The sequence below is a fragment of the Paroedura picta genome, chromosome 7 (assembly GCF_049243985.1).
Source record: "Paroedura picta isolate Pp20150507F chromosome 7, Ppicta_v3.0, whole genome shotgun sequence".
Classification (NCBI taxonomy): domain Eukaryota; kingdom Metazoa; phylum Chordata; class Lepidosauria; order Squamata; family Gekkonidae; genus Paroedura; species Paroedura picta.
Genome location: NC_135375.1, coordinates 30989157 through 31007038, shown reverse-complemented (window position 1 = coordinate 31007038; position 17882 = coordinate 30989157). Strand labels below are relative to the sequence as shown.

General features: G+C 40.4%; 1 protein-coding gene across 8 annotated transcripts in view; it reads right to left on the bottom strand.

Annotated features, from left to right (window-relative positions):
- MAST4 (microtubule associated serine/threonine kinase family member 4) overlaps positions 1-17882 on the bottom strand; it is a 275824-nt gene that overhangs the window by 195653 nt on the left and 62289 nt on the right. Inside the window, exon 1 of one of the 8 annotated variants that reach the window (XM_077347285.1) lies at positions 10562-10663. The exons of 6 other annotated variants lie outside the window; for them this stretch is intronic. In XM_077347285.1, the coding sequence (XP_077203400.1) occupies positions 10562-10612 (51 nt within the window). In that variant the 5' untranslated portion in view covers positions 10613-10663. Of the gene's footprint in view, positions 1-10561; positions 10664-17882 lie in introns of those variants that run through there. One more of the 8 variants, XM_077347287.1, reaches the window with a different exon arrangement.

Genomic DNA, 17882 nt, shown 5'->3' with positions numbered 1-17882 from the left:
GCATTTTCAAGTCAGAGTATTAGTGTTGCATAGCCCATTACAAACAAAAAAAGCCATGCAGAACATATATAGCTATTAAATAGTTCTGCCTGCCTGCAGGGAAAAACAGCACTTACGTTTTATTCTGAGCCACAAGTATTTTCTTGCATTTAAAAAAGATCTTTATCCTTTTAAAAAGGTCTAATGAGTATTTCTCTTCATTTTTTGTTCAACCAGCTATTAACATAGTAAATACTGATTAAGTCAACAAAATCTCAATACTGAATTAAATCAACTAAAAGGAACAATTACATACATAGGCTCTGGGATTTTCTCTTATCTCATTTCCTCAGATATAAAGCATTTTTTCCACTGATGCACATAGTAATAGGCCATGAGTGTATTTCCAGTAACTTACAAAAAATTCATTTCACTATAAGCAACAGGATGCTGAGCTTCCTTTCCCACCAGGAAAGGGTTTCGATTTGCAATTACCTTATATTACTGAGACCAGGCATGCTAAACCTATTTTAAAATCCATTCTAAAATGCTGTCATTTTAAACAATATTTTTTGTGTATGACAAAGTTGCTTTTAGAAAGCAATTTTCATTTAGGGCTGTTTTCAATGAGTACTTATTCAAGACTAAAAAAATGGGTCACAATCCAAATAAATTGTATGTAACTGCACACCAGCTGGAACTTCTTTGTAATTTTATTACTGTAGCTCATAGCTAATGAAGCAAGCCATTCTTAAAACTAAATGGCTACTGTTGTTGGAAATCTTGCTTCATGCATAGTTCCTTTACCTATAAATAATACTTTTGAGTACAGGCTTGATATGTAATTTGAGAACTCTTTCTATACAAATGTACTATAAATTTTCATTTCCATGTAAAAGTTCTTCTCTAGACGCTCCCATTTCCACCTACTAACATCTGCAATGTTTTTCTGTGCAATGCATTATATTTTCAATTTTATATTCAATACATATTTTTCTACTCCATGCACAATCCCCTTTCTGAAAACCTGTGGAAATTCACAGAGTGCCTTATTAGAAAGGTATTGGACACTTTCCCTCTACTATGGTCACCCATTCCTTCTTATGTTTCAACTATCAGGGGTAAATTCATTGTAAGGTCTAAAAACCTCAGTCCATTTAGAATCCTTGCCCAAGAAGACTCTACTAATCCTATTTTTATCAAGAAACATGTATTTAACAAAAATGATGTAGATACCCCATTTTTCACCTGAGCACCCAGGCCCAAGGTGGGTTACAATTACATAAAAATAATAAGTTAAAATTAAACATTAAAACAAAAAATATAAATAAATAAAGCAAATTAAAGTACCAAATCTAACACTTTATGCCTCTCTAGCAGGTTGTCCCTCAAACCTCTTCCATCCAGACTGCCCCAAAACTCTCTGGGTAACTCCATTTTATAGCTTATGGAAAATGAGAACAGAAGTCCTCCAGCCTCTTCTGGGAGATTGTTGCAGAAGCATTATGCTGAAAGCTAGACAGTCCTCTACATCAGTAGTCCCCAACCCCCGGGCTGCGAAGGCCTTAGTACTGGGTCACCAGCAGCTTCGCCTGCCCTCCCCCCAAAGGGGCCACTTTGCTCGCGGCCGGCTAGCTTCTCACTGCGGGGGGGGGGGAGAAGCAGGCACGGTCGCCAGCATGCTGGCGGAGCCAAATGCGCATATGTAGAGCTGCTACGCGTGCACATTTGTGCCCACCGGCGGGGTGCAAATGCGCATGCGCAGCAGCTCCACATGCGTGTTTGCACCACATAGCCACGCATGTGCAGCACCTGGACCGCAAGCTCTCCCCCACTCCCGGAAGCGGTCCTCAACCTGGAAAAAGTGGTGGGCCACTGCTCTATGTGGTTAGCCTGCGGAAACACAATCCCCATGTGTGCTTGCACAGAAGCCATGAAGATGAACCAATGACCCTTTTAAATAATTGGGAATAAATTTGACAGGGCAAAATTGTTATCTTTTAAAAAATAATTATCATAAATCCTGGAAAATGACACAAATGGACTTATCTAGATTTTACAAAAAAAAAAATTGCATGACTATTAAGAATCTCTGCAATCAAAATGAATTTACTGCCAAAACTATTTTTTTTATTTCAAATGTTACTTATCTGCTTTCTGTATAATAAAACATGTGCCGCAGTGGCAGATGCCTCACTGGAGGTGACTGGCCTTGAGTCGGGGATCTTCCACCAATAGGAAAAGGGCAGTTTGAGGGATCTGCCCAGCAATCACTGACAAGACCAGACAGCCTTTTTCCTGTTGATAGAATATACCCCAGTCTGACAGCAGCTGCTTCCTTCCTGCCTGGAGTGTCTCCATCACTGTGGCCAGACACAATGAGGAAATGCAGCCAATGCTTCTCCTAGCCTTTTGTGAGCCCCAAGAAAAAGCATCAGGGAGTAACTGCTTCCTTCCTGCCTGGAGTTTATTCATCACAGCAACCAGGCAAGGTTAAGAAATGTGGCCAATGCCTGCCTCCCTCTTGCATGCTCTCTCACTATCTTTCCAGAACCTCCAAACTCTTGCTGGCGTTGTGTACCTGATCCTCACCGGCAAAGTGGATTCCCTCTCTGATCTGCTCCTGCTCCTGTCCTCGCCACACTCATCCTTCAATGAACTGTGTTGTCTGTACTATGTCCTAGGCCTAGATCAACCTTTGTTCCCTTTCCTTGTTCTGTGTGTATGTGTGTGTGTGTATGTGTGTGCACAAACACATGCGCAAACATGAGCGAAGCCAGCAGGCTCTGGAAAGAAGAGTAACTAGATAATGTCAAGGCAAAGTTAAAAACCACCTTTCTCTTCTCCCACTCACTCCCCTTTTGCTTTCCCAGTTGCAAAGGCTGGCATGCCAAGGAATCAGGGCCAGCAGCCACCAGTTAACTGGGAGGGTGACTTGCCACAAGGTAACTCCTCCTCCCTTTCCCTGAAGCCATGATCACCTTGAGGAGTGCGAAATATAATGGGCTCCAGGTGGTGGTTGGCGTGAAGGCCTGCCCAGAGCCCACTGCCCAGGGGGAGATAGATGTGCCACTCTGTCCCCCCTCAGCCGGCAGGAGAGCTGGTATACTATATAAGCAAGAAACAAATTTAGAATGAATAGGTCAAAAATTTCTACACAAATATGCTGAAATGCAGAAGCAGAACAAGAATACATTTTAAATGTAGCATATTAAATAAAAATGTATAAAAAAGTGAATCATGAGCAGAAATATACTCTACCTTCTTATTATGAGACTAGCAGAAAGCCCATTGCAACCAGGAATGCAATGGGCGCTAGGGCCTAGGGCAGTGGTCCCCAACCCCCGGTCTGGGAACTGGGACCACTCCGTGGATCAGTCAGTACCGGGCCGTGGCTCCTCCTCATCCTCCTCCCTGGCTGCTGCCTCAGGGGCTGCCCTGCCACTCTGCCGCCGGCTCACCTGTGGTGCTCTCCAGCAGCCGCTATGGCTGGGGCGCCCCCTCGGCATGGCACTATGCAGCTGCTGCTGGCAGCGGCCCCCAGTGGGCGGCAGAAAATCAGGGGTGCCGGCGGGAAAGCAAGTGGAGCAGGGGCTCACGTGGCAGCGATGTCCCTCGGCAAAAGACTAACCCCCCCGGGGCCTCAGTAAAATTGTCAAGCGTTGACCGGTCCCCGGTGATAAAAAGGTTGGGGACCACTGGACTAGGGGACAATGGCAGGCGCAGATCTTTCTCTCGCTTGCTCGCAGAAGGATCCATAGGAGGTAAGCAGGGCTCATTTGTAGTAGGGAATCAAGGCTTGTTTGCCGTTTGGGTCTCTCTCTCTCTCACAGCAGGAGCCATAGGAGGTAATCAGGGCTTGTTTGCAGTTTGGGGTGGCTATATCTGCCTCTCTCTCCCTCGCAGCAGGAGCCATAGCAGGTAATCAGGGCTCGCTTGTACCAGGGATGCAGGGCCCGTTTGCGGTTTGGTAGGGCTCTCTGTACGTCTGTGTCTCTCTCTCAGGCATCTGAGAACAAAGTGGCTAGCGCCCAGGGAAGAAGGGCGGGAGCTGTAGGGGCAGGGCCAATCAGGGTTATTGGCCCTATTCCAGCTCGGACACCCCAGACTCGTTCCACCCCCCAGGCTGTTTCACAAATATTAAAAGTAACAATGGATAAGGAAATATAATAAACTTTCTTTCTGTACTCTGATATATTACTGATTGTTAAAAGTTACACTGAGTAGGTAGTGGTGGTAAAAAATATATAATACTGAATATGTAGTAAAGAAGAAATCAGTAATGTAGATTTGCAGATGACACCAAATTGGGAGGACTGGCAAATACTCCGGAAGATAGAGACAGAGTTCAACAAGATCTAAACACAATGGGAAAATGGGAAAATGCGAACAAGATGCAATTTAATAGATAAGTGTAAAGTTCTGCATCTGGGTTAGAAAAATGAAAAGCATACCTACTGGATGGGGGCCTCACTTCAAGAAGGACGTACATAAAATTGAAAGGGTACAGAGGAGAGCGACGAGGATGATCTGGGGCCAAGGGACCAAGCCCTATGAAGATAGATTGAGGGACTTGGGAATGTTCAGCCTGGAGAAAAGGAGGTTGAGAGGGGACATGATAGCCCTCTTTAAGTATTTGAAAGGTTGTCATTTGGAGGAGGGCAGGATGCTGTTCCCATTGGCTGCAGAGGACACACAGTAATGGGTTTAAACTACAAGTACACCAATATAGGCTAGATATCAGGGGGGGAAATTTCACAGTCAGAGTATTTCAGCAGTGGAATAGGCTGCCTAAGGAGGTGGTGAGCTCCCCCTCACTGGCAGTCTTCAAGCAAAGGTTGGATACACACTTTTCTTGGATGCTTTGGGCTGATCCTGCGTTGAACAGGGGGTTGGACTAGATGGCCTGTATGGCCCCTTCCAACTATATGATACTATGATTCTATGATTCTATATTAGATTTCTGAAGGGATAGTGGGTTAGTGACTGCTGCCATGGATTTTAACTGTTTTAGGAGTTGTTTTTTTAATATCCTGATGGGTTTTAATGGGTTTTAAGGGACTGTTGTAACCCACCATGAGCCTATTATGATTGGGCAATAAGTCGAATAAACAAACAAACAAATAAATAAGAAGTGTCCTTCTCCTCTGAATCCAGGAGGTCATCTTGGTGGGTGGTCCCCCCACCACATAGTGAGGGAGCCAAGATAAATTCTACACATGCTGTCTCCAGTCTTGAAACATCAAGAACTATGTTCTAATAAATACTAAATAACCCACACAACTAACCAGAGAAGTGTGCTCAACCATGCCATGACATGTAACAGAAAGGAACAGAAACATAAAGAATACAGCATGTCTTCTAGTAGACAAAACAATCTCAATATGACTATCGAATGTTAACTGACCACAGGCTATCTACTGAAACTATTTTCTTTGACTTTTTCCTCCCCTGTGGAATCAACTCTGATCTGATATTGACATAAACTATCAAACTGCAAGCAGAAATGAGATGAACACTAGCGATATCAAGGTTAGGGACAAGATGTTCACCTGTTCTCAGAGAAGAACTCTTCTTGGTGAATAACCAATGGTCATTCTTCCACTGAGTCAGGAGGCCATCTTGGAGAAACTTGGAGGGACTCTTCCTGTTGCAGTTGCATTTTCCTAGTGAGAAAGGTGGCTTGCTCCGAGTTCACCAGAATCCATCACATGCTTCAGGATTTTATAGCCAAAGAGCATGTCCATCAAGCCATGTATTATTTATATGTTTGATGTAAACTGCCCTGAGCCTCCAGGGAGGGCATTATAAAAATATAATACATATATATAAATAAATAAACAAACAAACAAATAAATAAGCAATATGTATTTATTCTATATAGTGAGAGAACCAGTAAGTGAATGGTTAAATTCTTCACTGAAGCAGAGAGTTTGTTCCAAGCACCCTGATTGGCCAGCAACAGCTGGTAATGAAATGATATTAAAGCTGTATTGCTGAGGGAAGAAGTTAGATCAGATTCTGACAAAACCTGTGTCAAGAGATCTAGTTTGCCTTAGACGTGTAACATCTACCCTGAGGAGAAATTTAGTCAGAAAAATCATGTTTGACTACTAGTTGGGTTTCAGCATAGGCTGAACACAGTTCTGCATACTCAGGAGACCTACGATTCATATTTGGCAGAGAGATTTGGGTAGTGGTCATGAGACTTCCAATTTAGACCAAAGGAAAGGGGAAAATCATCTTGCAAGAGAAGAAGGATACTTGCACAATAAAAGGAGGTGGGGGAATTAGTTTAGAAATTCCTTGGGCTGGTGTGGAAAGAAACTTGCTTCAGATATCTCAGTAGTTAGAGTGAAACTGGTGTTTCTAAGGAAGGATGTTTAGCATACTGGCAGAGGGTACCAACCTTCAAAGACAATCAAGGGATTTCAAAGAAAACATACAAAATTCACAAATAAAAGTCTCTCAGAGTAAAGAAACTAAGAAAATCTACTATATTGGTCTAAAGTAGCAGTTCTCAACCACTGCCACTCAACCACTGCTGGTTGTGTGCACACATGTGTGCACTCATGCGGCGGCGTGCATGTACACATGCTGCTATCCCTCCCACTGTAGGGATTGTGAAGCGGCAGCAGCAGCCAGAGCAGCAGTGGCATGGCGTTGGCCTCCGCTGTGGCACCTTGGAGCTTACCGGGGCGGTGCCAAGGAGGCCAACGTCACAGGAGAGAAGACGGCAGCCCCCAGAGCAGCGGTATGGCTCTGGTCTCTCCGCGCCACCTCAGAGCTCACTGATGCAGTGTGGAGGAGGCCAGCGCCGTGCCACGGCGACCCCCCAGGAAAGGCCAAATGACCCCCTCAGGGGGTTGCGACGCCCAGATTGAGAACCACTGCTCTAAAGGCTGAAATTAAGATCAAGAAACTGTACAACAAATAATTTATACAACAAAGCTTGATCTCCTCATTCCATTTGCCCTTTCCCTCAAAGTTAAATAAAGACTTTTGTTCTGTTGGATTTTAACATAGTATTTTGAAAAGGTTTTTTGACATAGTATTTTGAAAACATAGTATTTTGAAAAGTGAACAGGACTCTTACACCCTTGCATAAGTTTTTAAGGCTGAGTAGAAGTCAAATCTTCTGACAGAGAAAGGGTGGGACAACCAACTTTATTATTTTATAACAAAGAAGCCATGCTACTTGGCCTGCTCAGTCAATGAGGGAACAGAACAGCCTTTCTAAACTTCTTCACTGTTGAGAAACCCCTGAAACATTCTTCAGGCTGCGAGAAACCCCAGAAGTGGCGTGATCATGCAGATTATGGTTGGGAAGCATAGCCGTGTACATGCCCATCCGGGGCCCCTCCCCATCATTGGCCCTTTTGGGAGTTGGGGAGAGCTGGTCAAAATGAATATATATGGCCATATCACCTGATAAATGTTTAACAACATATTTATATTTATATTTATATTTATATTTATATTTATATTTATATTTATATTTATATTTATATTTATATTTATATTTATATTTATATTTATATTTATATTTATATTTATATTTATATTTATATTTATATTTATATTTATATTTATATTTATATTTATATTTATATTTATATTTATATTTATATTTATATTTATATTTATATTTATATTTATATTTACAGCAGCAGCAGCAGGGGAAGTACTTCAGAATCCAGCCAAGGACCCCTAATTAGCAGTGCCTGAGGATACGACAGGCAGAAGCCACATCTGCTGCCTCCTCCCACAATGCTTCTGCCAGTGGTTTGGCACTGCAAATGGCCACATCTGTTGTTGGGGTGCATAGCTCTTCTCCTCATTTTCCTGTGTATAAGGAGTGTTGCATAAATTCATCCTACACTCCCATCATCTGCCCTCCTGTTGAGCATCTTTAAAGGTAAAGGTAAAGGTATCCCCTGTGCAAGCACTGGGTCATGTCTGACCCTTGGGGTGACGCCCTCCAGCGTTTTCATGGCAGACTCAATATGGGGTGGTTTGCCAGTGCCTTCCCCAGTCATTACCGTTTACCCCCCAGCAAGCTGGGTACTCATTTTACCGACCTCGGAAGGATGGAAGGCTGAGTCAACCTTGAGCCGGCTGCTGGGATTGAACTCCCAGCCTCATGGGCAAAGCTTTCAGACGGCTGCCTTACCACTCTGCGCCACAAGAGGCTCATACGAGCATCTTTAGATAACATTAATTATATAGGCACATTTGACCTCAGGACCCTGAAATTACCTGTCCAATTTTCCCTGTTTATTGTTTACATTTTCATCCCATATCAATCAGAATTGGCCTCCAAAGGTATTCACAAGAATCAAAATCAAATACAAATGAAAACTTTTGATACAAATAGTTCCTCAGGCAGAATGTTCTCAGCCAACTTGAACATGGGGACAGTGAAGGTGGCACCTAGTTGCTCCCAGTTCTTCCTCTGACTGACCAGTTATAATATCAACTGAAAACTGGAGGAGGGTTCTCAATTCAGGTATGAGGTATGCTTGGCTGTCTCCATTCTTTCTCTGATAGCATTATATTTGTATTTGGAGAGATGTTTGAACCATAAACTTCCATCTTTAACTCCTGTTACATTTCACAGGCATTAGGTTTTACCCAAGCATTCTGACTCTTAACAACAATAACCCCAACTGCCTTGCCATCACACATAAAATTAATTGCTGCCCATCAGGTTCAGTTGACAACCCATTCTTTTGGCTTCAGAAATCTTACACTGATTCAAGCATGTTCTTATAAGATGGATACATCAAAGAGGGTACTTATTAATGCTTATTAATAAGGTTTTAACCAAATCATTTGGGTACAGTGAAGTCAATATCACATCTTAGCATTAATGCCTTAATAGTTTAAGAAATCGCATTTTTCTTTGGGCTAAATACAAGCAGAATATACAGAATACAATAAAAGGAATGAGGCACAAAATAATATCACACTTGAGCAAGTGCTGAAACATATTAGGGGGGTTAGTTTCTTCTACTTCCCCAAGGCACAAGATAGCTAACATTTGCTTGATTTTGATAAATTCTCAGCTGTAAAGAAATACAAGAAAAAGATTCAATAAAGTTTAGAAAAGAAATATACAAACTGTAGAAAGTTATTATCAAAAGCAAGTTAGAGGCAGAATTTGTTTCTGTACATCTTAAAGAAAAAGTATTCAATGTACACTCAAATGTAGAATTACACCTAAAACAAAGCAGAAACTCATTTAATATAAAAACCTACCCACCTGAAATGCCCAAGTCCTTTTTTTCAAGAAACTCATTGATACTTAATGATAATAAGTAGTCTTTAATTTCAACAAGTTATCTGGAAACCAGTGACTTGGTATACTAGAGTTCAGAATCAGAGTCTTTATTATGAACTATTCCTGTGCCAAAGCTCCAATACAAGGAAAAATGTTTTTAAAAGCATCACATAGTCCATAAAAAGCCTCAAATGGCTAAGCAATTATCTTCAATTGTCTGTGAAGACTGCCACTCTACATATTAAAAAAAAATCTTTCATAAAAAGACACCGGTTTTGTGAAGTTTAAAAACTCTAGCACACAAATGATGTGCATAGAAACCAGGAGATAAATGCTAGACAACCTCTCTGCAATAGACTGAAGCAATTGCAATATATAGAAAACATGGAGAAGGAAGTGCAGCCAAAGATGAGTGACCTAAGCAATATTCTTCCATTAACAATAAGGCTCAACAGTTATGTTCAGCACTACATCTCTCTCCAGTTGGGAAGACTGCATTTCAATGTCAGCTTAAAATGTTATACCCATTAATAGTTAATAGAAATACTGTACTGTGTTTTTACAATTCACTAACTTGTTAAAACAGTGTGAAAACATTCTGTAGCATTCGCAAGTCCAGACAACAAAGCTCAGCATGCCTAAACAATATAAATATATAACCCCTTTAAAAATATATATTAAGAGATAAGACAAGCATATTAAAGTGATTGCTTTGGCAATACATTCAAAGCTTGCAGGAGTTTTGCTCACGTTACCCAGAAAATCCCCAGATTCTTAGTTTGTCCCATTTTAAGAGAACATCCCTCCACAACTTATAAGCTGGAAATAAATGACACTCCATCCTAAGTGTGCACTTTCTTCTTGACACAAGTATTGCTGGCAGCTTCACAACTTGGGAGGGGGCAGGGGGGAGTGGGTGTTATTTAATACTGAGAATTATTAACAGCTGCTCATATTTGCTCAAATGCTGCCACACTTAGATTTTCTTTGAAAATGTCTTTACAGATCAGTCCCATCAATAGAAATCAGCTGAACTTAGTATTACACGTCTAGACATTCAGCATCAGCTGTATTTTTTTGTAAAATAATTCACTCAAAGAAATGTTACTAGAAAAAATTCCCTGTACCTGGGAACAGAAACAGCTTCTCTAATAAGTCTTGTACTTTAGTGTCATATCTCAGCACTTAAAATTTGTTCCTTTTTCTTTTTTTTTTTTTGGCTTGCTACATGCAAAGCAAACTTTTGCAACAACAGAATCCCCCCCTGAGAAAGCATTGTTCATTACAGACGTAGCCTACCTGAAACCCTCGTCTCCTCAGAATGCTGGACTCGTCCATTGCTTCCCTCATTCCTTCCACAACAATATAGCCATGCTGCACTACCTCAGACTTCAGTACACTTATTCAGATCCTAGCAGCTGCTAAACACTTACATCACAGCTTATCTGATTGGAGAGGAAGAGTCAGCTGACTCGGTCCAGTTATTCACTCAGCAACTTCTGAGCTCATGAATGCTTGCAGTACTGTGTTACAAAGCAGCAAGTGGGCTCCAGGCACCTAACTCGCTTATCCAGGCAGGAGTAGCTATTCAACAGAGGAAATCCTGCAAGAGCACTGTTACGCTCAAAAAACAATAACGCCAGCATCCTGTGCTGACAGCAAACAGTTTTAAGCACGGACTATAGGTCAAGTCTTTGAGAGGAAACTGGAAGGTCAAAGTGTCTGAGTAAATCAGCAATGACATCTCGGGGAAGGCAGAAGCTGATAGTAATCGTGAAAAACTGAAGCATAGCTGGTCATTCAAGCAGCACAACAAAGTCTGGCTCTCATCGTTTCGATGACATCAAAGGAAACAAAACGGCAGAACACGATAGCTCCACAGGCAGCTCTCCAGTCACTACTGGCATTCCTTTTAACAACCTGAATACTAATTTGTCTAACTTCCTAGGAAGCATTCCTTGCCCACAAATAGCCAAGCATTTCAAATCTTAATAACATTCATAGCAGTATTAACACCTGATAAAATATGATGAAATACAGTCATTAGTTAAACAGTTAACCTATATGGAGGAGATGAAGTAATAGACAGAAATACTATTTTCTACCATCATGCATAATTTCACAGTCTGTTTCCACTTGTTTACTCTGATCATTTTCATTTTATTTCAGTTCAAGACAGCCAGGGTATGAATATTAAGTTTTTTTTATTGCTTGTGTATTACCACAGCAAGAGTTTACCACCCTACCCCACCAGTTTATTAAAAGTACCTTCAGCCACTGTTTCAAAAGAGAATGTATATTGTGATTTTTGAAAAAGAAACAAGAACCAACATGCTGTCTAGTCACGACCCTGCCTTCATTTTTGTACATGATTTTTAGACAAACACATTTTAAAAAGAAGAGAGAAAGCTATCTGATTTGCCTTATCAGTACAGCTGAGGTTAACTCAATCATTGATTTTTTTTTAAAGCTGTCATCAGGCTATTAGGCTTGATATCAGTTGATTAGACTGTGTCATTAAAAATTGCTAGGGGATTTAAGAATCTATAAACCAAGTAAATCAATGGCATTTTGTGCTTCAAAACGGGCTCTGCATATCTCTTTAGATGTGCACAACAAATGCTGGTGCACTACACATTTAAATCCCCACGAAGAGGGTATCCCTTGAAGTATATTAATGAGCTTTCCTAAAGATTGCTCTTCTGATACCATTTCAAGGGCTACTCAACATACATCTTTCCATATACAAGTATTCCTACTTGTTCTGAAAAAAGGGGTGGGGGGTTCACTGAATTCCAAATCTGAACTGAACCTTTAAATTCATGCCATCTAAAAACATGGTGCTCCAATATAGATTATTTTTACGGCATATTATTAATGATATCAAAGCACCTGTATGGGATTGCTCTTTGTAGTGAGAGCAAGTATGGTAGAAAATCATTCTTTCATGACTCATTCTAACAATGAGCAATCCATCTCATCATTTTGACCTGCGTGTTCAATGGCTAAGGCCAGAAACTGTGAGATTGTAACTTTTAAAAGGTAAAGGTATCCCCTGTGCAAGCACCGAGTCATGTCTGACCCTTGGGGTGACGCCCTCTAGCGTTTTCATGGCAGACTCAATACGGGGTGGTTTGCCAGTGCCTTCCCCAGTCATGACCGTTTACCCCCCAGCAAGCTGGGTACTCATTTTACCGACCTCGGAAGGATGGAAGGCTGAGTCAACCTTGAGCCAGCTGCTGGGATTGAACTCCCAGCCTCATGGGCAGAGCTTTCAGACGGCTGCCTTACCACTCTGCGCCACAAGAGGCTCGATTGTAACTTTTACAGGAAACCAAAAAAGAGATCTAAAAGCTAGATGCTGTAAAGCTTTGCATATCAAATATACCTATACATTCTCTACTTGAACAACATTTTAAAGTAGATATGGTTAATATGGTGCAGTCGCCATCATAGCAGTAGAAGTAGCAGCTATAATTAGTATAGTTTTCAGTCTGATACACACATTAAGATTTGCCCTTTGCACAATGCCTTTGCACTATGTGTACATAAACGAAAAGAACGCTAAACTTATGTGAAAATGTATATACAACACATCTGTAAGAGAAAAAATTGCATATTTACAAAGGAGATATTACTAAAATCAGACAGCACACTAGTGTCAACAAAATATTTGGGTACAATGTGCTGAATGGAGGTGGAGGGAAAAAAGACACCTGACAGTAGTGGAGATATAGCACTCCCCTTAGATGGGAGCAAATTTTAGCAACAGTTACCATGATGACCCATTTACCTTTCAGATTTGCCCTCCCAAAAGAGAGAGGGTGATATGCTATATTTTAGACATTTCCAGAACCTTCCCTTTAGCAGAGTCTAGATGTTAATCAATTGTTTAAAACGATCATAGCCTATGGATTCAGACTGTGAAAGATATTTGTTCCCATTACGTTTGATGAGTAAAGTATCTATTAGCAGCTGTCTGTACCATGTGGCAACTATACTATGATTTAAATAAACTTGCCTTGCAAGCAACTTTAACATTTTAAATTAAATCTGTAGTTTAATTTTTACAAGTTGAAGTGAAATTATTCGTGCAACATACTTTGTAAGGACTACTGTCAAAAACCTTCTGTAGAAATATGTTTTGAAAGAGCACACATTTTGGCCAGGAGCAACCAAATTAGGGGTTTAAAATGGTGTTCGTTTGTTTGGCTTATATGCACTGGTGGTCTCATGCTGGGCTGCAGGCTGGAGTTTTAGTCGTGGCAGGTTGCCCCACCACTTTCTGTACCCACGCGGGAGAGCATTTGGCCTGATACACCTCATCTGCCCCTGATTTGTGCCGCTGCACGGGAGCTGGGGCAGTGAAGTTTCCAGTGCATAATAAATGGTCATACTGCCCTTCCCAACAGCAGGCTCACGGCAGTTCACAAAAATCATCAGCTCAAAAGATACACAATACAATATAGAGTTTAAGGCATCTATGATCATTTATAGTTAAAAGGATAAAACATCTAAAACCTTATTCTGACGTCCCATTTTTACAGATCCAAGTCCACTGGGCTAGCAAAGGGGTTCGTTGGGTTTGTTTTCTTTAGAAGAACTGGCTTTTATATGCCGTTTTTCTTTAGGAGGAGAGGAGTGGGTTCAACTGGAAGGTTGGTAACTGAATTTCAGCGCCCATCATCAACCAAAGGCCTGATGGAACAACTCTGCTTTTACAGACCCCACAGAACTGGTATAAATCTCACCAGGCCTGGATCAGAAGCATGTTCCACAAGGCCAGAGCCAGGGCAGAAATGGGTCCTGGTTACCATGATTAATTCAAGCTGTTTGTAAACGTTAAAGCTCCCAGATGTATTGCCACCACCATCTGGGGTGGATTCATGATAGTAAATAGAAGGCAAGAAATGTGGTCATGTACAAGGCACACAGAACAAATTGCAAATTCATATGTACCTTGTTGACTGGCTCTGTCAGCTTCTTCAATAGTCACTGACCACAAACATGACTGGCCATTAAACAGGACCCAATAATGCCAGGACTGGTTAAGACACAGCTCAGTGTTGGAGCCCATGTTCCAGGTTCAACTTCTAGTTAAAGAATCTCAAGCAGAAGGTCTCTGAATGATTTCAAAGTTTTAAAAACTTAAGAATCTGAATGAGAATAAAACAGAAGTTCTTCTGGTTTATGCCAGGCTTTTTAAAAAATGCTGATTTTTAAAAGAGAAAGCTCCACTAATACATAACATACAATTGCCCCAGATTTACATTAGTGTCTGATACTGCATTCAAAATTTTAATACGCTTTAAACTAAAATTCCTCAATTCATTCTAAGCCATTCATTTTTTATTCTGCTCTCGTTTTCAATGCCTAGCAGATTTTAGTGACAGTAACACTAACATACATATTGCGTGTTCATGTATACTTCCTGATGGTGGCATTTTATATAGCTAAGCCAGAATTTCAAAGCAATTCTCTACAGGTTTATTCAATAGAAAGTTCTATTATGCTCAGCAGAGCTTATTCTCAGATAAACATGGACAGGACCATAACCTAAAAGGATCTAACACTATTGATATCTCAAATAACTCAACTACCCCAATAGACTTGAACTCTAATACAAAATCACATATGATAAAAGCACATGTATTCACATAAATCCTACTACTATCCTACTAAGGTAAACGTAAACGTATCCCCTGTGCAAGCACCAAGTCATGTCTGAGACTTGGGGTGACGCCCTCTAGCATTTTCTTGGCAGACTATACAGGGTGGTTAGCCATTCCCTTCCCCATTCATTACCGTTTTACCCCCCAGCAAGCTGGGTACTCATTTTACCGACCTCGGAAGGATGGAAAGCTGAGTCAACCTTGAGCCAGCTGCTGGGATCAAACTCCCAGCCTCATGGTCAGAGTTTCAGACAGCATGCTGCTGCCTTACCACCCTGCGCCACAAGAGGCTCTATACTATCCTACTACTGTTATATATATATTAGGTAAATTCTATAAAGGCTACTGAATGGTCATCTTACAGTATTTATCACTGAAGAAATGTTTGAATCCAAATAGTTGAAATCAATATCATTTCCATTATGTAATCCCATATCTTCTTCATCTGCTGGATTCGATCCTAGATTCCCTTTTGTGACTGCCTTTTACAAAGTCTTCTTTTGACACAGAGACATTTGGCAATATGAAAACACTTGGTCAAAAAGATTTGTAGAATAGAGCCCCCTGTCTCCTTTCAGCTTGTCCCTTTAATCATCATCTCTCTGGAACAGCCCTCCTGTCTCCTAAATGCCATCTCCCACCACCCAACCATACAGGCCCGCTTGACTTTAAGCACTGTGATAGTCCTTCAAAGCAATTCCAATTTGCTCCTCATTGCCTTAGGTGCCTCCTTTTTCCCCTTCAAGCCATCTCCACCTTCACTCATCCTTCCCCTGGATCTTTTGCCCATACTGCCTATTCAACACCTTTTCTTCAACCACCTTCCTAGTTCTTTAATGTCTTCTTAATTTCTCTGGCCCTTTTCCATAATCTTCAACATGCCCCGCAAAGATACTCTTCTTCCTGGGGTCTTTGTAAAGATTAAATCTCAGCTACACTTAAAAGTATACTCCATTTAAGATCTCACCAAAATATACATGCTGGTTTCTCAGTCTATAGTCAAATTATGGGCACAATCACAGGGCAATGGCTGCACAAGAACACCTCAGGGGTCACCTTTCATGAAGTGGATAAGAGTGTGAAAGAAATATTAGTAGTTTAAAGAGGCTGATAAGATGCTGAAGGTCCCCTTACTTGTAATTGCCAAAGTATTAAAGTATTCCCTAACAATTGGTATTTGAAACTCTATGTTTCAATACTATTTTTAAGAGCTGGGGGGGATTCTGCAGTAGAGGTGAAAGGTACATCTCTTACCAAAGGCCATAGAAAGAGATTAAACTACAGGTTAGCATTTGGCCATTAACAAAGTCCACGATGTGGATTATGACAATCACACCATCAAATCTAGTAGGAAAAAGTATTGATTTGCTGTCAGAATGCATCACTTTGAGAAGTAGTGCACATACATTTTTTTAAAAATTACCTGCTGGAGGCAAAAACACATGGGACAAAATAAGAAGCTGTTGAAATAATAGCTCTGAGCAACCATGTATCTATTGAGGAAATAATAAAATAAAAATTACTGTCTACATGCTTATGTATTCTGACCAGGTATGAGAGACTAATTTTTAAAACATGAACATAATCAGCTAACCATAGTTCTGAACTACAAAGCTAAGTCCAAGGCTAAAATAACATGTACAAAAGTTTGTAAAATGAATAGAAACAAATGCTTTACATTGCCTTCCTATGTAGACAGTCAAGTCTAAGGTTACTAGAATAAACAGCTACGTTAAAATCTTATTGAATTTTGAACACAATTTTGAGATATGCCAAATCCTCAGACAAACTGAACATTGGTTATTGAACTTTATACTGGTCATTAGTATGATAAGAAACTATATTAAATCTATACAACTTTTGACTACTTTGGGGTGGTTTCAGGTGCAATGTACACTTCAGTCAAGCATAAGCCATGGTGTTCAGGTAGGGTCAGTACATCAAATGTCACAAGAAAACTTTAAAAGTGGATTCCTCCATTGTAAAAGCAGACCTAGACAAAAATGCTACAAGGCATGTTTTAGAATTAAAGAGATTAGTGCATTTCAATAGATATATAATTAATCCAACAAAGTGGCATTTGTTTCTTCTTCACCACTACCATCTGTCTTGCATTTCAGTTCCTAAAGTGGCCTTTTACTATATTATATTTACAATAAATTACAGACTGATGTGTGAGCAACTTGCTCTAACCTGTCATTTCAAGTTTATTGTTGAGTCTACAGAACATTACAATATATACAGTTTGAGACGAAAACTAAATTAGCCAAAGTGTTCTTTAATCTTTCCCTTTTGTCCAGAGAGTTAAATTTCTTCCTGATCTAATCATTGGTATATTATCCATCAAAACTTAATAAAGTAAGAGTCACAGGAATCAGGGAATGAAAATTTACTTTTAAGAAAACAGGAAAATTTAAATTGTATGTTATATTAGTTGCAACAGTTTAACAGTGATATCTCCATGTACAAGATATATAGCAAACTGTCTTCATATATATTGTCCCATCAATCACACAGAAAGATGTTCCTCTATTTTGGGTGCAAATGGTTCACTGGTTCACATCCAGGCTAGCTCCCAATTTGTATTTATAGCTGTCATAGCCAGTCATAGCAATAATCATATATGTTTTTATTTAATCCATTCTTACAGCCTTGGTTAGCCATTACATTTTCTGAGACAAAAACAACGGAGTTATAATACCAGCCAGCCTCATCCTTGTGTGAAAACACACCTTCCTTTCCCTTGGTGGTCAAAAAACATAACATCCATTTTGGCCTGAATCATATAAGATTTACACAATCCTGCCATTCGTTCTGCCTTTCAAGCCAGGGACAGATCACAAGGTCAGGGAGATTGTATGCTCACATAAATCTGTAAAACACTGAAAGTGCCACATTTAAAATGGTCTTCCTTAATTGGAAGTAAGAGGTTACCTTGTTGTTTCCAA